At 54.3% G+C, this 20,335-nt stretch overlaps 2 protein-coding genes across 2 annotated transcripts; both read right to left on the reverse strand.

Annotated features, from left to right (window-relative positions):
* Positions 1–256: 256 nt before the first annotated feature.
* WDR66 (WD repeat domain 66) lies at positions 257–15,812 on the reverse strand. The gene is made up of 21 exons (XM_032199065.1): positions 15,776–15,812; positions 14,811–15,259; positions 14,487–14,627; positions 14,106–14,215; positions 13,803–13,911; positions 13,383–13,463; positions 13,169–13,246; positions 12,794–12,838; positions 12,320–12,537; positions 11,601–11,786; positions 9,963–10,210; positions 9,733–9,881; positions 9,354–9,527; positions 8,894–9,078; positions 8,411–8,525; positions 7,992–8,155; positions 5,920–6,010; positions 5,565–5,708; positions 2,611–2,839; positions 1,422–1,523; positions 257–505 (listed from the first exon to the last, which is right to left on the reverse strand). The coding sequence occupies exons 1-21, from the start codon at positions 15,810–15,812 to the stop codon at positions 357–359; spliced, it is 3,204 nt and encodes a 1,067-aa protein (XP_032054956.1). The 3' UTR covers positions 257–356.
* A 1,092-nt stretch (positions 15,813–16,904) lies between these two features.
* Positions 16,905–20,107, reverse strand: PSMD9 (proteasome 26S subunit, non-ATPase 9). Its single transcript, XM_032198913.1, has 6 exons — positions 19,966–20,107; positions 19,745–19,844; positions 19,189–19,400; positions 18,589–18,690; positions 17,997–18,085; positions 16,905–17,687 (listed from the first exon to the last, which is right to left on the reverse strand). Exons 1-6 carry the CDS (start codon positions 20,077–20,079, stop codon positions 17,660–17,662), a joined length of 645 nt encoding a protein of 214 aa, XP_032054804.1. The 5' UTR covers positions 20,080–20,107; the 3' UTR covers positions 16,905–17,659.
* Between the last annotated feature and the right edge of the window lie 228 nt (positions 20,108–20,335).

Below are 20,335 nucleotides of genomic sequence, written 5' to 3' on the forward strand. Positions count from 1 at the left end.
TTACAAACCCAGTCTAACCTCTCCAAGCATTTCGTACAGGACATTTATCAACGTATATAATCGATACAATACTTTTATATTGCTATTTTGCTGTCTGTTTATTTTACAAATAAATACCCTCTTAACATAATGGAAACAGACAGCATCTGGCAAAAACCCACCCTGAAATAAGTTCTAGGAAGGCTCTAGCCAAGGATAGGGGTGATCTGTGCAAAAAGACAGTGCAGCAACCACGGTGTCACTCTTTACGGGCTTTAGTTTGTGACCTTTAGTTTTTAATAAACATAGAATATAAATTTCACAGATACTTGAGGAGAGGATGTTGGAAAGTGGGAACAAGTAGAGAATTGTGGCAGCTACAATTCTGAGTCTTCACAGATCAACTGTTCATTGATTTTTACTGTTCTTTTCTCTGGCTCGGCAATAGGTAAGCCAAGAATGTCAGCAGTGAACCTCTTTGCTGTGATTTCCTCTGGAATTTCTTCTTCAGTCAAAGCTGCTGCACCTGGAGAGCAGTAACAACAACACAAAACACACAATAGCAATGTAAAAAGGGCATTCCAGAACAGTAATACTTGTAAGTCGCAGTGAGCAGATGGAATGCTTTTAACGATGTATAGAGTAATCATAAAGTATTGGCTTACTAGCTTAACACTTTATACATTCTTATTGGGGAAAAACTGCCAAATGTGTGAGGCTGAATCACCTTGCAGTACATACAGACCACAAAAGAGCCAAGGGAGCAGACAATTTTTACACTCCATCGGTTTGACATGATTCTAGAATCCTCGGGCACCCAGGGACTGCTGTCGGTGTGCAGTGCTGTGTGGTTCCTGCACAGCACACAGCTGCTGCCAGCTCACCAGGCGCTGCTCCAGACTGGTGGGGACTGGGACATGAGCTGCACAAAGCATGGTGCTCATCAGTGGTCCCAGTGGCAATGGACAGAGCGACATGGGTGAAATCGGCTCTCTGATTCACTGCTCTAGACCGGGGCAGGATAGGACATTAACTGCATACAAACGTGGTTTTTATCAAGAGTTCTGTTACTGTGGGCATTGCTGCCTGGGTGAAGTCAACACTGTAATTTGCATAGTGCAGGATTCCTTTTTGCCTGTGGACTTTGGCGTGTAAACCTTCCACTCTGTGTTTCCAATTTTGGTTCCAAGCCAGCAGACAAAGAGCAATGCAATCCTGTCAGGTCTCAGTTACATTTCATTGTTCATTTATTTTCAGAGACAGCAATGTAACTGTTGCATGGATGAAGGACAATCTACAGCTCTCTGACTATTCTTGCAATCCCATCTCAGTGTTTTTGACAGCTCTTGGCCTAACAGGGTAATGGGCTTGCAATTTAAATTACTCTGTTTGGGAAGTGAAGCAATCCTGCCTCTGTGCAGTGCAGAATGTTAATCCCGTACCTGAGGGATCGCACGTGTCCAGGTCAAATCTTCCTCCCGCTGAATGCCTGCCCAGCAGGGCAGTCAGACACTGCGCCAGCTCGTCCTCTGTCATATGCTCTCCTGTATGTGGTGAAGTAAAACCAGCCTCTTGGGTTATGGTGTTGTTAGCACAAAAAAAAAAAAACAGAAGACAACTCAAACATGAACAATGTACAAACAAAAAAGGGTAGTTTGGAAAGGGACTTGGCTTCTCTGAGACACAGATCCCATCACCAATCAAAGCACATGATCCCAACACAAGAAAATGTTGATCCCAAGGAAAACGGTTCCCCTGTCTTGCAAGCATTTGGGGCAAAAATGCCTATCAAAGGGAGAAGGTCTGATGCAAACGGCTCTTAAGGCTATGTTGCACTTGCAGGAGCCTGAGCTGCTGTTCGCACTGGATAAAGCGAACATAGTGCTTGTTCCCAGCTCGTGGCTGGCTTGTACCCTGAAGCATAAGGTTATAGATTTGTTATGAAACTGTTCTATCCTATCTAATTATCTATTTATGGATGTTCACACCATCCATATGCATAACTAACCTTTCTCACATTGCTTGAATCCTCATTGTGGCCAGGAGTTTTACTGGGTGCTGTGCTAAGTAAAACAGCATTTCCCTCTACCTGTTTTAGTGCTCAGCTGCACTAAAAGCTCCCTGTTTTGACAGCAGGAGCAAGACAATAGCAGCATGTAATTTACCACTCTAGCGTTGGCCATAAGTACATTTATACATGCCTTTACAGTGTTTCCTCTGATTCAGCTGAACAAAACCATGCCATCTTTTCAGCTTCAGTCCAAGACTCTGACCAATTTCATCCCTCCTCTCTTGTCACCCTCTTTTCCCGCTGTTTACAACCTTTCTGGAGACTGTGTGGGGAATGGTAATAAGGGTACACTGGAGGAAGGATACGATTTGCCAAGACCCATACTCATCGTTTGACAGAAAAGATCATTCAGACCATCAGAAATTTCTAGAGCAGCAAAAGAAGTGCAGCTGAGACAACAGACGTGATTATTCAGTTTAAAATCCTAAGGCAGGTGGCTCCCCACGCCTGCCCTGGTTACCAAGCTATAGTTCCAGATTAATTTTTTGCTGCAGTGAATACATTCTGAAATTGAAGACAGAACCAGCGAGCATAAAACTAATATTAGAAAAATAACTCACCTCTGCACTGAAGCAGCAACAGTAAGTCTCCTCTGTCAATAACTTTGTCTCCGTTCTCATTGTCATAACCAAGAACCTGAAACGCTCGCCGTATGGCTTTCATTGACAAGCCAAACACAGGCCGATGATTTATATAAAGTTTGATAAAATCCCCTAAATTGATTTTTGTCACTTGTTCTCCGGTGTCCACATACTCGCTGAATTTTACTTCATTTATCATTTCTTCGATCTACAGATGAAGGCAAGGCAGACTGTCAGACATTTGCTTTTTGGAGAGCATCAGGATGGCTTCTGATCCCCCAAATGGTGCCGCAGGTGTCACGGCAGATCCCAGCAGTGCACTAGTGCTCAGCAGCCGAGGATGGACACAGCTACGGTCACAGGCTCATTGTTACAACAATATCAGCTAAAGATGGGGGTAGCAGATGCATAATCATTTTGGATTTCCTCTGTTTGCTGGTGTGATAGCTCTCAGTGGTGCCAATGAAGTTGCTCTAGATTTACACAAGTAGAAGTGAGCTGTTTCTGTTCCAAATTACGTTAATGCTAACAGTGTGAATCCTGCAGCACTCTGGCATATCTGTCCCTCTCAGATAAGCGTGTTGCCCAGGAAGCTGCATGTTACTGCTGCGAGAAGGGGAAGAAACCATCCCCAGGGGCTGCATGGCGAGGGCTCCCCATGACTTCGCAGCTGTCCCCAGTACCCTTGCTGCAGCTGTGTCTGCACTCTGGGGACAGCGGGCAGGCAACCCGCAGAGCAGTAAATACACCAGCCCGCTACAAAAATACGTGCACGCAACTCCTGACACAACCAGGCTGCACAAGGGACCTACACACCCCAGCAGGCACCAGCAGTCATCTCCTATTATCCTCCACCCGCCTCGACAGGCGTCTGGCACGGCTCTGTCACGGCACGGGACAAATCTGAAACTTGCTCGTGCCACGCACCGGCCGTGCTGGGTGCCCGTGGTTTTCCTGAGGTCTGGTGCCGTGCATCAGCCCAGCTGGCAGCGTGCCGATGGGTCCAACGGGCAGCTCCTGCTCCCTGCCCTCGTGTCCTCGTGCCCCGAAGGGCAGCCCCTCGCACAGACGCGAGCGGTGAAAAAGCACCGAGAGCAGTCCCCGTGCCGGCACGCACCGTGCGTGCGGCCCCCCAGGGAGGGAAGCTGATGCAAGACCTCCCCAGGGAGGACGCTGCGTTCAGCCTTTGTCCTCGTGTCACAAGTTTTTCCACTGAATGAAGCCCAGGGAAGGGGGAAATCTTCGCCTTATGTTTTCCCCGTAGTGAATGCCGTGCCAAGCGAGAGCAGTCAATTTGACTCAGCTCTGGCTGATCTGGGATTAGGTTTTTTATCAGCCCCACTGAACTACAGACAAAAACACCAATTCCCCAAAGCCTTGCTACTCAGCCCAAGCTGTTCTTTCTCCCTCCTGCTTTTCCTTTATTAAAATACTCCGGAGAGAGATGGACTTTCTGCATTTTAATACTGTCCTGCCTGCTTTGAGAAGCAGATTGTAGGTTGCCTGCTTTCCCAACAGCTTTGCACCTCTTTCTATGCCTGAAATGCTGTTATGATTTTCATTTAGAGGGGGGGGTTAACAGTTATTCTTCCAGAGACATTTCTCAGAGGAATACGTTCTCTCTGTCCCTGAGAGGCAAAAATGCAATGAGCCAAGGAGAAGCTCTAACAAAGCACCGGGGAATAACACCGCAGCCTGACACAAGGACAAAGCAGTCCCAGCTTGGAGAAACATTCTGGGGGTGCCAGGGCTCCAAAGCAAGCCTGCTGTGGGCTCCCTGGCAGGGACACGGCCGGGCAGATGGGGTGGCACCGACCTGCAGCACTGGGGGGTCCGGCACAGTCAGCGGAGACGCAGGCAGCCTCCCCCGCGGAAAGCCGAAGGGAGCGCAGCGACTTGCTGCTTCCCTTGGGAGAACCCCTCCTGCGCTGAAGGGCTGTATCTGGTGCTAGGAGGTTGTTATTTAAATCTCCTTGCATCAGGTTCTGTAATTATTATTTTTTTTGGATGCGTTTTAATTGCCCTTTTGCCAGGTTACAAATGAGGTCTGTACACAATGCAATCGGCCTCGTAGAAAAAGCTACAAAGGGAGAAGCAGCAGCACCCTTATTAAATCACTTGTCTTTGCCTGCCGTAAAATTTGAAGCTAAAAAGCTCTTAAGAAATGTTTGATAGGAAGCTCCTCTGCTGCAACCTCAAAGGCAAGCTCAGAGAGAGCTTCTGCAGAGTTTATCAGTTATGAAAGAGCTTTACGTTCCGTGGGAATAAAAGCTGCTGGCTCCATCTAAAACCGTTCTTTCATCAGCCCGAGACAGAACAAGAAAAAGAGGCTCTGTCAGCATCCCAAAAGCACGGAGCTGGGCACTCCCACCCGCACCAGTAGTGTGTGGAGCACGCTTTGGCTGTCTCCTCCCAGACCAGGCTCACCCAGCACCAAGAAGCACAGAAGTTCAGACTCTCCTGGAAGGCACAGGAAGACCAAAGCACAACATTGCCTGCACACAAGGTACTTTAGCCTATGGACTATGGAAAGCTAGAGACTTGTGCCTTGGGAGCCAAAGGAAGACTCACAGAAACACGGAAGCAGAGGACAGCTGAAGTTGGGACTCTGGAGGTCATCTGGTCCAACCTCCCCCCACAAGCAGGTTGCCCAGGACCATGGCCAACTTGTCCACAACGTCATTCCTCAGCTTTCTCAGTTCATCCTCTGAAACCCAGCTCTCTACAGCCATTGCTGTTTTATAAGTTTGCTGCCAAATTCTGATCACTACAGTACTGATGCAGACCAGGCTAAATACATTTAAGCCAGCAGATATACCCTGAGAGCCATCCAGCATGGCAAAGGTCTGAATCTGGCCCTCGGGCTGCTCAGTAAACGCAATCATTCTTGCTCTTTTTTTTTTTTTTAATAATAATAAAAACATCTGACAAACCTCTTCCTCTGATGGATAAAATCCCATTGCTCTCATTACAGAAGGAATTTCCTCCAAGGGAATATGCGTTGACACCTGTCTGGTCTCCAGCGCGTCGATGCCTTGGGTGCGCAGCTGCACATAGTAGAAATAGTCTTCCAGCTCCTGCGAGGGATTCAAACGAGACACTGTAAAGTTCAGCCACCAACAGGCGAGGGAGATAAGGCTTCTTTTAAGGTTCACTAACAGGCGTATCAATGAGACCGCTGTTAAAGGCGATCTGGACAAAAAAACTAAAGAAATGTCAGGCCTGTATAAATGAATCTTAAACTCCAACCAGATGTTGCCGCGCAGCGGTCACGGTGAGCACAATTACCCTGAAGAATTCGCCTTCTCGGCCGCCCTCCAGCAGGCTGTAGAACGGGACCAGGTCCTCCCCACCCAGGGACGCTGCAGCCTCCAAGGCACTGGCACGGGCAGAGAAAAGAAGGTGCAGGAAGGGTTCGTGCAGGGGGAGATTTCTCATTTCCCTTTCTAGCCATTGTTCGGAGACACTTTCGATAAATAAATAAAATCCCCCGGCCTCAGAATGCAGGAAGGAGAAGCATTGCCTTGAACCGTGTGCGATTTTATCATCGGCCTGCTCTTCTACAGCATGTTTCATACCCAGGTTTTACATACAATAGCACAGTGTGGGAATTAATTATTCCTGAATGGCCCTCTTGTTTGGGGGAACGAGCGCGGGGCTGGGAGCCAGCAGCTTTTCCATGGACTCGAGCTGGGTGTCTGGCATTTAGCTTTCCTGCTTCCTTATAGAGACATCGAGGGAGACGAATTAGCTAGATCAGCATTTTGAACGTGCGGAGCGCCGGGACTCGGTGTGTGCAAGAAACCACACAAAGCCAGCTCCTCGTCCCTCGCTCCAACACGTTCCTCACCGACAGCTCGGCGCAATCCCTTACGCTGCGAGCGCAAGCGGCGGTGCCACAGGTGCAGCCCACGTTAAACGGACACAGCACCTCTCCATTCCCATTCCCAGGCAGCTTTAGCAAGAAGAATCTCCTCAGTTTGTGCAGATGAAGAAGGGAAGGGAGCCTGGCAGCACCATCTCGCCACAGCGTTGCCACACAACACCCCGTGCCCGCAGCAGGGCTGCAGCTTCGATGCACACCTCCGTTGCGCTGCTTCCACATGGATTTTGCAAGCTCGGTGCTTTTTTTTTTTTTTTTCATAATTAAGTTATTTGGGTATTAAACACAGTGGAGATGCACAAGATGCCAGGAGCAGCAATAAAATGATAATTAGCTCATCAAGAGCTCCGCTCCAAAAACAAATTACACAGAAATTCAATGTTGCCTGGACTCCGGCCAACCATTATAAAGAAGGATCATTTATATTCTATTGCCTTCCTTAAAATGTCGCTTATTCTGACCCCCAACTGCTTAAGCCACACAAAGTGGAAAAGAAAATAAATAAGCCCATTGCTTTCCCACCCAGGTTTCATTGTTCTGGCACACGGAGGTGAGCGAGCTCAGCACCCTCCTGGCTCTGTGCTGTGCAGGCAGTACCTGCAGGAGCCGTTTACACGGGACCACTGCATGCTTAGCCACAAAATCTGCCTCCTAGGAAGATAAAGGGTGTTTCATAGGGGCAGCACACCCCAAAAATAAGAGGCCACACTGCTCTCCCAGCTGCTGCTCCCTTCCAATGTATGCACATTCACCGTGTGCTTGCAGCGAGCCCTCTGCCAGTGCCCACATTTCAGTGAGCTTTGGTCCTTGGCGTGCCAAGCAATGGTATCCAGATCCTGCCTCATGGGACCTCCGGGAGCACACATCCCTTGGGTCAGGAGCCCGCCTGGCAGGCCATGAAGGGCCACACACCCTGGCAAGGGCAGAGGAAACCTGGCAGAGAAGCTCGCTGCTGGCACGCTGGGCCAGAGCCCGGGATGCCTCAGGAGCAAAGCAGCCTTGGCTCCTTCAGCCATCCCGTTTACTGCAGCCCATTTGCTCGTGTAAGCAGAGCTTTATGGGATTACGGTGGCTTGTCCTAAATCCAGCCTTCAAATGCAGTGGGGATTTCCTCGCAAATGCTGGCCTATCCCATTTGGAGAACAGACTTTTTTGTATCAGCCGTGGCCCCGTACACTCCTCCTGATCCCCTAACCAGATAATCCCTATCCCAGCGGTCGGACTCTCACAAGGATCAGAAATCCCTCAATTTCTTGGCATTTGGATGCTATTTCCCAGGCAGAAGAGATGATGCAAAGAGAGGGAAAAGAAATAGCTGGGAGACCTGGCTTTAGCTGCCCCGGACACCAACAGAGACCTTCCAGGACAAAAGCCCCATTCTCAGTATAAACGCTGGGAAACATTTGCTTCAGCTGTGCTGGCCAAGCAGCTGTGGAAAGCCACAACAAGACTCCCTTCTCCTTCCCGCAGTACTCACTTCAGGTTCACCTCCCATTTCAGAACAGTACGGTCGTTCCCCCCCGCCGTAAAGACGTAGCGCCCGTCGTAGGAGCAGGCCAGGTCCGAGACGCCGTCTGGGTGGCAAATGAAAGCTGAGGACTTGTGGGGGTTGCCATCCACAGGCAAAATCTGCAGGCCCACCTGTAAGGGGAGAGGAGGAGGTGAGGGCTGGGACTCCCGTGAGAAAGCCGGAACAGGCGGTGCATGGTTTGCTCTGCAGTGACATTCCCCCAGTGACTGTCACCTTCTACACCAGCCCTTGCCCAAAACTAGGACTTTTGAAGTGTCTCCACTGTGCTGTAGTTCACTTCTCCTGGCCCTATGAGGGAAGGTTCCCTTGACCCCCATGTCTAAGCCAGCAGTGCTCCAAAATATGCCCTGCAAGAGGCTCCGTACCTTGTCCTTTGTAATGTAGGCCAGATAGCATTTCTGGGGGTCTGTAGTGCTCCTTGTTGGGAGGATTTGTATCTTCTCCAGTGGGGAGCCATAGGTTGGTCCCAGAAGGGTCTTCCTAAAAGCAGACAACATTGTCACCCACTCTAGGGCTCACAAAAACATTTTCTCCTTCTGAAAGGCTGTGATGCATGAGGATGGGTGGATAAGGGGAGCACGCAGGATAGCACCGGATCCCTGTCCAGAAGGGACCACACCGGGCTAAGAGAGGAATTTAGTGCTCAGGGATCAGTCCCTGGGCTGTGCTGATCCTGTGGGCTCCTATCTCCTCAGCTGATGCCCAGCCGATGCATCTCAAGGTGGGGAGAGGGCAGGTGGGAGCTCAAGGTGGGGGCTCAGGTGGGAGCAGGGCAGAGGAAAACTGAGACTCAGGATAGGGCTCCCAGGCAGAAGGTGAGGGGGCTTGGGACTGAATCTCCCCCCAACCTGCACATTTTGGTTGTCGTGTTGTAGAGCTTCATTTTGTAGCAGCTGTTGGCCGTGAGGATGAAGGACTCGGTGCCGAACTGCGGGTACCAGGCCAAGCACAGGGGCACGGCAACCTGCTCTACCCGGTCCCTGTGCGAGATCACCAGCTGGTCCTTGCTGCTGCTGCTCAGGTCATATTCCACCTGGAGGGAAGACAAGGAAGCACGGCGATCTGCCAGCATCCTGGACGTGGCAGATTAACCGGATCTAGCGGCTGTTGCAGCAGCCAGGGCGAGCAGCCGGCAGAGCAGAGGCTCATCCCCAAACCCTGGGCAGATCTGCCTCGAGGCCAGGCTGACAAACAGCCGGTGGGGAGAGACACAGAGCTGCAGAACCACGGGCTGAGTCTCCCTCTCTTGTCCAGACAGGACTTCAACCACGACGCCCTGCTGCCCTTCAGGCTCTCGCATCAACATACCAGCTGCCGGTCCTCCCCGAGGCTCAGGAGCCGGGGCTCATCGCTGTCCAGCTGAACCCCAAACAGGATGCTCCGGATGGGTTTGTAGTGGGAGTGGAGCCCTGCCAGGTGTTCCCAGCATCTCTGCCCATTTTGCAGGACTCTTTTGTAAACAGTCACCGCGTATTTCTCATCCTGGAACGAGAGCATGAAGGTCAACACACCACAGTCCCCTGGGCACATCCCCTGGCTAGCAGTGGGCAACCACACGTGTCCCCTCAGGGCTTATGCCAGCCCTGCCAGCTCTGCAGACCCCCAGAGGGTGAGGATTGTTGCCTTGAGGAAGCATTGGGGCAGACAGCTCCATACGAGGCATCTGGGTAGGACCAAGCAGGCTTACAGCGGTTGCGAGGTACTCGGAGTCATGGGAGAAGTTGATGTGAGTCACGGCGCCCCGCGAGAACCTGAAGGCTTCACAGCAGGACTGAAGGGAAATGGCATCGAGGATGTACACACTTCCATCAGTGAAACCAGCGGCCAGAAAGCAACCTGCAAAGCCCACCAGAAAACAATTCCACCCCAATCCCTCTTTTGGGAAGCTCCGTGCTTGGCACATGGAGACCAGGATACCTTCGGGGTCATAGGACAAGCACTGGATGCCAGCCTCAGTGAATATCCTGCTAACGAGGTACTGGGGCTGCTGGTAGTCCCACACTTTGAGCAGCCCGCAGTGACTGCCCACGGCAAGCAGTGCCTGCCGGGGGTGACAGGCGATGGCAGTTGTTGCCTTCTTGGCCTCTTCCATGACTTTTTCAAAGTTTGTCCCGTCTGTTGCAACATGGAGCACTGTTGCATCAGAGGTTGAAAGGATAAAGTTCCTGTTTAGTGAGAGAAACAAAATTTGATGAATCAGACTAGCTGGCTCGTGTCCCTCTGAGCGATATTACACAGTCTTTTTTTGTCAACTTAGCAGGACGATCGCTTATGTTTTGCGATACACAGTATGCAGACACTTGTTGACCTGGAAGGCAGGTGGCACCCTGTGTCTGCACCCTGGGGAATCTCCACAGGACGGCACTGGAACCAGTTCCCTTTTCTACTTGGGTAGGCAAGTCAGAAGACAGACGCCATCTGGGTAGCTTTTGCCGTTTGCAAGTCACTGGTGTGTGAGATGGACAAACGAGCAATTGAGGGTTCTCTGAATAGTCCTTTCACTTGTCCCCACACCACCACTGCCAGTGGCTGCAAGTTGGCCTTGCTGCTGCAGACGGGGCAGAGGACGGCTCGAGACCCAGCGTGCAGACAGAGCGGCCGCCTGTTCGTCGGCTCGGCCGCGCCAGCTGCAGCGCAGCGAGGACGGTCCCACTGCCTAAATGGTGACGGGTAAAGAAGGCGTCTGAATAATCAAACAGGCCTGAGGACTGAGAGGCTGGGTCCCACACGAGGGTCAGGAGAGGACTGTGTAGGGCTGAGGCAGAGGAGCCCGGCCCTGCTGGACACATGTGGCCTCAGCCAACATTTCCAGCTGGCCCGTGGCCACCACTGGTTTCTGCTCCTCTGAACTGGCCTCCAGAGGATGCTGGGCCTCCTGCAGAGGCAGCCAGGCGACAGCAATCCTTCAGCTTCCCCTTTGGTTTTCTGCCTTTGGTGCTCCCCAGAGCAGCCATGAGTTGCAGGAGCTGCCGGGAAGAGGTGCAAGGCGACATGGAACAACTTGGGAAAACACGACACTTCCCGGGGCACTGCTCCAGGTTGGAGACAAACCTGTTCCACGTGGCTCTTTGGAAAACACATGCAGTGATGGACAGCCATATGGTTTGCAGCCCCAGAACAGCATCATCAGTCCCACAGACTTCCTACAGCCCCTCGGGCATCGCCACGTCCCCGCTGGGGCTGCCCCAAGGCACTGAGCCACGCCGTGCAGCCCAGCACTGCACCACCCGGATTATCTCGCCCAGCGGTGGTAAAATCTGACTGGAAATAGCCACCAGGGAGGGATTTAAGGGGGGAGGATTAAGGGGCTCAGCAGGAGCTGTGGGCTCGGCATTAGCCCTGCCTGGCGTGCCGGCTACGTGACAGAGGAGCTGTGCGGCTCCCTGCCCAGCTGGATGTCCCCATGCCGGCATTAACCAACAATTCTCCATCCTGTGCCTAGGCCTCACACCCTGCTCGTGATCTGAGAGGTGCTGGGGCCACCAGTTTGTGACGGGCACTGGGAAGTGCCCACAGGGCAGATGCAGAAAGCTGGGTTTATGGGGGGAGGCTCACCCAGTGGTGAAGGGCTGGCTGCCGGCGCTGGAGCAGGCTGAGGCGGCATCAGGAGGCTCAGGAGGGGGTTTGGAGAAGGAGATGGAGCAAATGGGCCCCACGCCGCTATGGCTGTAGCAGGCCAGGAGCTGCAGCCACCCGTTGTAGAATTTCACCCGGCCTTTCACATCCCCTGTCACTATGCAGCTGGAGGGAAGGGAAAGCTCTGCGTTAGGACTCGAGAGGCACCGAGAGCAGGTCTGGCCTGCCCTCTGCTCCACCGGTGCAACCCACAGGGCAGGGACACGGGGTGGCCGTGGGGACACGCAGCGCCTGTCCCTGAGCTGTGCGGGATGAGGCCCGTGGAAAGCGTCTGAGCAGCATGCTGATGGAGAACAGCCAAGTATTTACTGGGTAGAAACAAATCTCTTCCCTTCTGCCTTTTCTCCGCACAAGTGCGTGAGAAGAGCCCCTCACAGACGAGGGCAGCAGCTGAAGGGCTCTGCTGTGACCCTGCCATGTCCCCAGTGCTGTCCCCAGGGCTGCTCGGAGGCTGCCTGCTCCCTCTGCCGGCAGAGGCCCGGAGGCTGAGCGAGACGTGGCTGTGTCCTCCATGACCGTGACACGGCCAAGTGCAAAACTGCAGCACTGCCAGTAGCTCCCCACTGTTACCTCTGCCATTTCTGGGCCGAGGTGCCCAAGCACTGTACCCACGGCTATGAACAGCGCCAGCTCCTTACCTCTCCAGCACCATCAGCACCGTGATGCTGCTCCTCTGCATTGGCACCAGCTTGGTGGCCTTCGTGCTGTGCGGCCAGACCTGCACCTCCTCGGACAGGGAGAGGGCACGGGCCATGTCCCACACCACCAGCTTCCCAGCTGAGGTGCCCGTCAGAGCCTGCATGTTGTTAAAGTGGAAAGCCGACTGGCTGAAGTGTCCCACCACGCTGTTGAAGGTCTGCAGAGAGAGCGGCAGGGCCACAAGTTAGTCCTGGGCTCTTTCGTCCCTGCCTGTCCCGAGCTGGGACTACTGCAGGCAGCTCTCCTTGCAGGAGCGAGCCTCAGGAGATGATGCTTGTCCCTGCTTGTCCCCCCCCCAGGAGACCGAGGGGGACAGGCTGGGGACGTGGCCACTGGTTTTGCAGGGGGACAGGATGAAGGTGCCACCAGCAGGAAGGTGAACAGGGGACGTGCGGCCTTCCCCACACGCTCACCTGCTTGGTTAAAGGCGGAGTGCTGTACTGCAGGCCGGCATCACTCTGTGGGGAGAGCAGAATGTGAGTCCCTTTGAGGAGAACCACCCCATAACGTCACCCTGCAGCAGCTGTGTGTCCCTTCCCCACCCTCAGCTGGGGACCAGAGCTGGGCTTGGAGGCCAAGAAGGCTCCAAGACCCCTCAGAGCATGCAAAACCACCTTCCCCTCCACCTGCTCCTCTCCCAAAAGCTGATGATCATCACAGGGCACAGAAACACACATGGGAAACATGGGTGGGACCGGCCTGGTGCAGGCACCTGGCCCCATGCCACCTCCATGCCCCCTGGTAGCACGTTGGGTGCGAGGAGGACGACTCCCCACGGTCCTACTCACCCACAGGTAAAATATCACCTGGGTTTTGCTGTTGCTGACAAACTCATAGGGATTTTGGGGGTTAAAAATGACAAAATCCTGAAATTAAAAGGTGAGAGCTGCATTAATGCCAAGCTGAGTGATGTTCCTTGCTTTATTCTTTCATGCAAAACTTCTGCATTTATCCAGGCACACTGAACACAGTGTGGTGGTCCTAGGTCCACGCAACACTCACCTGGAGCCCAAATTCAGGCCTCAGCTCTGTGCTGCACACAGGGCTCTCGGTGGGAGACGTCCACCTCCAGACACAAACTTTCTGTCACAAGGGGGAAACCAGGAGACATTTGTGGCTTCCTGAGAGCTCCAGGCAGGCCCCATCCTCCAGCTTCAGAGGATGGGGGGGATATAAAAGACTGGAGCAGGATAAACATAGCGTAGCCTGACAGCTCAATTTCAGTAAGCACTGCTAGGAATTGCTTCAGTGAAAGCACATCGGGAGCTTTTATCCCATATTCAGACCTGCTTTCTCAGCTCTACCGTATTCAGTTTAATGAAATCCAGCAAAACCCACGCAGACCCGCTCTCTGCCCCCCCATCCACGAGAAGAGCCTCCCAGGTACCCACAAAGCCCCAAAGGGGGCAATGTTTTCCTCACCTGCGCCCTGCCAGCACTGATGGTCACCAGATACCTCGCGTCCCTGGAGATGGCGACAGCGGCGACCCCGCCACCGGGGTGGCTGTCAAAGATGGTGCGCACGGGTATCCTGTGGAGAAAAACCTAAATTTGGGGAGGGGAAGGAGTCTGCAGGCAGGGTGCTGGTGTGGGAGTTGGAGCAGCCGGCGCTGGTGCTGAGCATCCTCCCCAGGCCTTCCTCCCAAGCAAAGGGCTCGCCCCCACGGTCCCTTCATGTCCCACAGACACATGGGGTTTGTACGGAGGAGGCTCCCAGCAGCTCACCCCGAGAAGGTGTCCCACACGATGACCAGAGGGTCTGGGCCTCCATCAGCAGTGGCAACCCAGCGCCGGTCCTCACTCACACACAGGCAAGAGATGGTGTTCGCATGGCCCTGGTTGGGGAAAGAGAGAAGCCCTGGGATGCTCCAAGACAGGAACTTGTTTCAAGCATTTATCAGCTGCTTGGCTGTGGGATCTCCTTATTCTCTCTCCCGGGGGTCCTCTGCTTTCCTCCCTCTGTCCCCACTGGGGTTACAGGTGTCCCCAAAGCAGCCGGCATGCCCTCAGCACCCAGGCAGCTGCTCCAGCCACATGCAGGCACCAGGACGAGGGACAAGGGAAGGTGCTCGGGATAAGGGGAGAGGAGGGAGCCGTGTACCAGACCTGCAGGTGGTACTGCTGGCCCCCGAGGATGTCGTGGATCACGGCTGTATGGGAGCAGACGTACAGCAGCACCCGGTCCTCCCCGCCCGCCAGGCTGTGCACGGCCAGGCTGCTGTTGTAGCCCAGCGCCCAGGACAGGCTCTGCGGGAAGAGCAGCTCCTGGCTCTTAGCAGTGGGAACAAAACAAGGGGGAAGAAAAAAAAATCCCCTAAAAAGCTCCTGGGGGGGATGGGACAGAGCTGGGCAGGAGAGCTGGGCAGGCCACCACAGTGGCAGGTAGCATGAGGTGGCACCACGGATGCTCTCCTGCCCTCTCATACTCACGAGGGGGTGACAGCTGCTCTGCTTGTCCCCCTGGAAGAGCAGACCCGGCCGGGCCACCCACAGCAGGCTGGCAGAGCCATCGTGCTGGTCGCCCTCCCAGCTCCTCTGCTGCTGCTCTTGCTTTCCGTGACCCCCGTGAGGGCTGGAGATGACCCCTGTGGGGTCAGGCTGTGCTGGGGCGGGTTTGGGGGGTCCCTCTGAGCATGGTATCCCAGTGGCAGTGTCTTCTAGGGCAGTCTTCAATGTGGCTGCATCCTGCCACCCGTCCCAGGTGCTGAACAGGGTTCTTGGGACCCCTGTCCCCAGAGGAGACTGTGGGGGACCCAGTGGTGCATCCCCCGGTGCTCCTTCCTCCTCCTGGGCAGCAGCCGTGGGGCCCTTGGAAAGGGAGAGAGGTTTGGGTCCGTGGCAGGAGCCCTTGGGAGGCTTCCTCCATGCCACTTCATCTTCTTTTGGGGCTCCAAATCAGCTTTCACCTTTTCCCCAGGGCCCCCAGCTTTTCCTGTGTCTCCCACGCAAGGCAAAGGCCCAGTTGGATGCTGCAGCCCCGTTGGGCGAGATAAGGTTTCGTTCAGCCCAGGGACGAGGCTGGGGTCACGTAACTCGCCGGCAGCTCAGGTGCTTAGCAAATATTGATGGCCGGGCAGAGCCTCCGGGAGCAGGCTCCAGCCCCACAGAGCTTGTTTAATAACAAAAGTGGGGAAAGGGAGAGCTGAACGGAAACTCCTGCTCACCTCAGCTCTCGAATTTGCTGCTTTAAGTCATCAGCAGCTGCTGGTAGGGACATTTTGGGTCCCATGGGCAGGACTGCATCGGGTGGGCGCTCCCCCTGAGTGCTGGAAATGCTGCAGCACAGGGGCCCCACTTTGCCTCCCCAGGGGATGTTGGGGATAAATTATGACCAGGAGAAACCCCCCTGGTACTGGGGATGGGGTCTGTGCTTCCAGCTGCGGTGCTACCCTCACCTGCTGGGGTGGCACAGCTGCTTCCTGACGTGTCCATCCGTCCTGGGACATCTTGGAGGTAGCATCACTCGAGTCCATCCTCAGCTTCGGCTTCCTTCCAAGAAGCCTTCAAAGAGCTTTCAGTCAGAAGTCCCAGCTGGAAACCTCCAGCAGGCTGGCTGGACACGGGCACTAATGCCAGGCAGGCAACCTCCAAGTCCACAGCTCGGCTCTAGGTGGGCACCAGCTACAGAATAAACCCCTTTTGGTCCAAGTCCAGTCCTGCAAGGACCAGGTTGCAGGCCAGGGAAGCGCGGCTAGGACAAGTGAGAGATGCTCTACAGTATTTTAGAGCTGCTCTAAACTACACAGCCTCCCAGGTGCGGCCGCACAGCGAGCTGGAGTTGGGCACAGCGGGTCCCAGAGCCCCCTTTCAGCCCCCGTAATGCCCCCACCGAGCACGAGCAACCCTAGCACAGCCCAGCCCGGATCAGGCTTCCTCTCTGCCTGCCTGCCCCGCCATGCACAGAGATTTGCTCTCAGATGGGACTTTTCCACCGTCCCAGCACGTAGCAGCGCTTCTTGTGCTCGGCAGCTGGCTCGGCTCCAGCCTCACCTCTGGGTTTGAGCCAGCACCGAAACCCCGGTCACACGGAGAGCTTTTATAGGAGCACCCCAGGACAAACCCTTCCCCCAGCACCCCACGGGCATGGCCATGGCCCTGCAGGGCTGCCCCAGGCCCCGAGGGACCCCACCAGCCCGGACCCCGCTCACCGTCACCCCGCTGCTGCCTCTGTTTGCAGCCGCTCGCTGTTCCCTGGGCAACGGCTGCAACGGCAGCAGCCAGAGACAGCCCAGAAAGTGCTGGGAGAGGTGGCTCATCCCCTCCTTGTCCCTTCCATGTTCTCTCTTTGTCCCCTTCTCGTCCCCACCAGCTGCCACAGAGAGGTGATGCCGACCCCCTGCCCGCAGCACGACCCCCCTGGTGCTCAGCCCCTCGCCCACAACTTGCTTACAAAGCACCAGCATTCGCCTGGGCTTTGGCTCTGGAAGGCCGGGGGATCCTGCTTTTAGGACCGTGCAGATCTTCATTGAACCTACCCAAAATGGCCCACAACAACTGTCTGAAAATAACTTCTACACAAACAGAGAGATGCATCACTCAGTTTTATTGTTCTGGGAGAGTATTTTTAAGTTCAACTGGATAAAAAGATTACAAACAAAAACAAATCACCCCCAAATCCCCTTGAAGAGTTCATACACCCTAAAACCAACTAGAGCAAATAATAATAATAAAAAAAATCAAGTTAGGAGTACTTTTACAGAGTCATAACTGAACAAAATACTAAAAAGTAAGACAAAGCAGAATTATAACCCCCTATTCCTTAATTAACTTAAAAATAATTAGGCATTCCAAAAATTCTTTCATCGTATTTGGTAACTTCCAACAGCTGTTGCGATCTATTACTAGAGAGACAAGAAAGTGCCCCAGGACTTCTTAGTGTATTTTAAGATGTTCACTGAGGAATTTTAAGGGAAGGAAAAAGAGAAGGAATGCTCTGTTATCACCAAACAAGAGCATTTTATGCTCTTCAGAATCGGTATCAAGGGAAGCTTGGGTTTCTCTCTAGCCTCCCTCCAAAGCGATACAAGAAATAAGAGATGAGAGGCCACATCCTGCAACTCTACAAGCTGCTCCTCATAAATCAGCATAATTCCGAACTGTGGTAAGGCTTCACTCCATCCTTTTCATACTCTGCCAGTCTGGCACCTAGATCACAGCCTCCAAAACACTATTTCAGCAAAAATTAAGATAACACGGGAATTTTTCAAACCAGGCCAGAGTCCAAAAAGCAGGTACAAGCTTCATCTTTATTGTTTTCTAAGCAGTGATCATCTTTGTGATCATCTTTGCAAGGGAATGATGTTGCAGCTGAAAAAGAAGAGCGTAGAAGGAAATGTTAAAGGCTCAGTTCTGAAAGAAGCTCGGAAGAACTGACACAGTTTAAATCAGGTCCACCACATCCCTCTTCCATTTGCTCCCCCTATCAGAGGGATTAGCCACTGAGATCTTCTGCCCTGCAGCTCACATTTGATACAACCCGCCTCCCCACCAACAAAACACATCAGGGCAGGCAGCAACACACACGCAGTGAAGCACAGAGCTGGCCCTGCTGCAGGAAAGTTGCTCTGAGCTGGCTGAGTGCCTCACCCACTCCAGTTAAATGAAATAAAAGCCTACCCCAGGAGGCCCTTCCCAGCCCAGCGCTTCGGAGTCAGCCCCAGGTGCACTTTCTTGCCATTGCGGATGACAGTCACGCTCAGCGGTCTCTGGAAGGGGGGAAAAAATGGAAAGAAAGAAAGAGAGTTTGCAACTTCCCATCACCAGGTCAAACCTTTTTTGTGTTCTTCTGCTGAAGCACCAGAAGAACATTACAACTACTTCAGCAGTTCTCATTCCCACCACTTCAGATAGATTTGAAAGGAGGGAGCATTCGGTGGACAGAAAGCTCCATGAGATCTCTCAGTTCCACTAAAAACCATCTGAAGGCTGTGATGGCTTCTCTCCCCAGTCCAGAGGGCCGTGCGGGTGGCATCGCAGCACAGCAAACTGCTGCAGGCAGTGCCCCAGGGTGGAGCAGGCAAGGTGAGGCTCACAGCAAAGGGCATACACCTCATTGCTCTGTTGTCCAGGCAGGAATGAGCTCAGTGCTGTGAGGGAACAGGGCTACAACAGTGCAGACTGAACTTGACACAGATCTAACTTCCACAAACAAGCTACAGGTAGCCAACAAAGACATGCAAGAGAACTGTTTCAGCAGAAGCAAGCTCACCCCTTCGCTGTGCTGCACCACCGTGGCGATGTTCTGCAGGTTCTGGAAGTTGTGCACATTGACGGAGCCAAACTCCACGATCTCATCATCGACCTGAAGCCCCTGGACAGAGAGAAAGAAGCTGAACATCTGCGTTCTCTGAAGAGAGGTAATGCCATTAGGGCATGGAGCTACGTTACACCATCTTCATGTTGTTAGAAACAAATAAATACCTATTCTCGTGCCCTATTTTATGGGAGTAGAAACACTGATTCTAGAATGATCGCTGAGGCCTTGTGTGGTGCTATGGCACAGCTGAGACAACAATTCTGGTTCAGCACAGGGACAAGTCGCTCCATGGGACACCCTGGTGACACTGGCACTGCCACACAAAGGCAGCTCCCCCCACAGGAACTTTCAGGATGAACTATGCTGGTTAAGAAGGTGTTTGAGCCTTTGGTAAACACTTAGAATAAAAAAACCTGGGGGATGGGATGGTAATAAATGGTGTCCCACGGGTTATTCCTGCTTGTGATGAGAACAAGGAGCAAGCCACCTGCTCTGTTTCCCCTCGAGGTCTGAGCAAAGCCCTCCCCGTGGCCGTCAGACCCACGGACTTACCGAGACGCTCGCCGGTGACTCCGGTGTCACCGCGTTCACTCTGGCAAAAGCCTGGGGCTGGGCCAGGCCCTGGTCCTGGCTCTGGCTCTGGCTCAGCGCCTCCGCCAGCGCCTCCGCCTGGTCCTTGGCCTGCTTCTCCTTCTCGCGGGCGTGCAGCTGGTGCAGGGCCTCCTCCACCTGCTTCATCAGCGCCTTGTGGTCGTTCTGCAGGCCTGCGGGCGACACCGGGAGCGCGGAGCGAAGCCCATGGGAGGGCTGTTCCTCAACACCTTCACCCCAAAACCGGGATCGGGCACAAGATGATGACCGGGACACCCCGGGGCACGGCTGCGGCCACCACCCACCCCCAGCGGGGCAGGGCATTCCCCACACAGCCCTGAGAGCCACACACAGGGCACACGAACGGGCAATGAAAGGGGTTTGGGGGGACCCGGGGGCAGCTGGAAATCCCTTTAAAATCTCAACACCCGTTAAACGCCCAGCACGAGGCCACCCCAGCGGGGCAGGGGGGGGACTATGGGGGACTATAGGGGATCAGGGGGCTGACCCCACTCACAGGCGATGCTGTGCCGGGCCGCCCGCACCCGGTACACGTCGATATCAGCCCGGGGGAAGCCCTCGGCGTCCACCAGCGGCTCGTCGGGACCCACGCCGCTCTGCGGGGGGACAGCGGGCGGTCAGGGGGGGACACGGGGCGGTGGCAGCGAGCCCCAGGCTCCCCCCCCGATCTCCCCCGGTCCCCTCCCGGTCTCCCCTCGCTCCCCACGCCCTGCTCACGTCTCGCAGCAGCTCGTAGCACGCCCGGATCCTGGCCTCCAGCTCGTCCTTCTGCCGCACCAGCTGCAGCACCGCGCCCGCCGTCACCGCGCTGCCGGCTCCGGGCTGCGCCATGGCTGGGACGGGCCCGGGGACGCGGTGCGCAACGAGGGGCGGGGCTAAGCGGGGAGCTCCGCCTTCGTGGGCGGGGACAGAGAGTGGGCGTGGTCACATAGAATGGGTGGGGTACGGCAGAGGGCGGGGTTAGCGCAGGGGGCGGGGTTAGAGGCGGGTGGCGGGAAAGTGGGCGGGGACTAAGAAAGGGGCGGGGCCAGGGCTGCGCACCCGCGGGAAGGCGCTGGCGGGGGCAGCGGCATGGGGTGACAGCGGG

The sequence above is a fragment of the Aythya fuligula genome, chromosome 17, assembly GCF_009819795.1.
Source record: "Aythya fuligula isolate bAytFul2 chromosome 17, bAytFul2.pri, whole genome shotgun sequence".
NCBI lineage: Eukaryota > Metazoa > Chordata > Aves > Anseriformes > Anatidae > Aythya > Aythya fuligula.

Excerpts from the sequence above, each read along its gene's own strand:
- WDR66 (XM_032199065.1), bottom strand. The coding sequence starts at position 15,812 with ATGGACACGTCAGGAAGCAGCTGTGCCACCCCAGCAG. Across the intron at positions 9,882-9,962 it reads CTTGTCCTATGACCCCGAAG|GTTGCTTTCTGGCCGCTGGT; the intron begins GTATCCTGGTCT and ends TGGGCTTTGCAG. Across the intron at positions 8,156-8,410 it reads CCTACATTACAAAGGACAAG|GTGGGCCTGCAGATTTTGCC; the intron begins GTACGGAGCCTC and ends CTCCCCTTACAG.
- PSMD9 (XM_032198913.1), bottom strand. The coding sequence starts at position 20,079 with ATGGCGCAGCCCGGAGCCGGCAGCGCGGTGACGGCGGGCGCGGTGCTG. Across the intron at positions 19,845-19,965 it reads GCTACGAGCTGCTGCGAGAC|AGCGGCGTGGGTCCCGACGA; the intron begins GTGAGCAGGGCG and ends GTCCCCCCGCAG. Across the intron at positions 17,688-17,996 it reads GCTGGGAAGGGCCTCCTGGG|CTGCAACATCATTCCCTTGC; the intron begins GTAGGCTTTTAT and ends CTTCTTTTTCAG.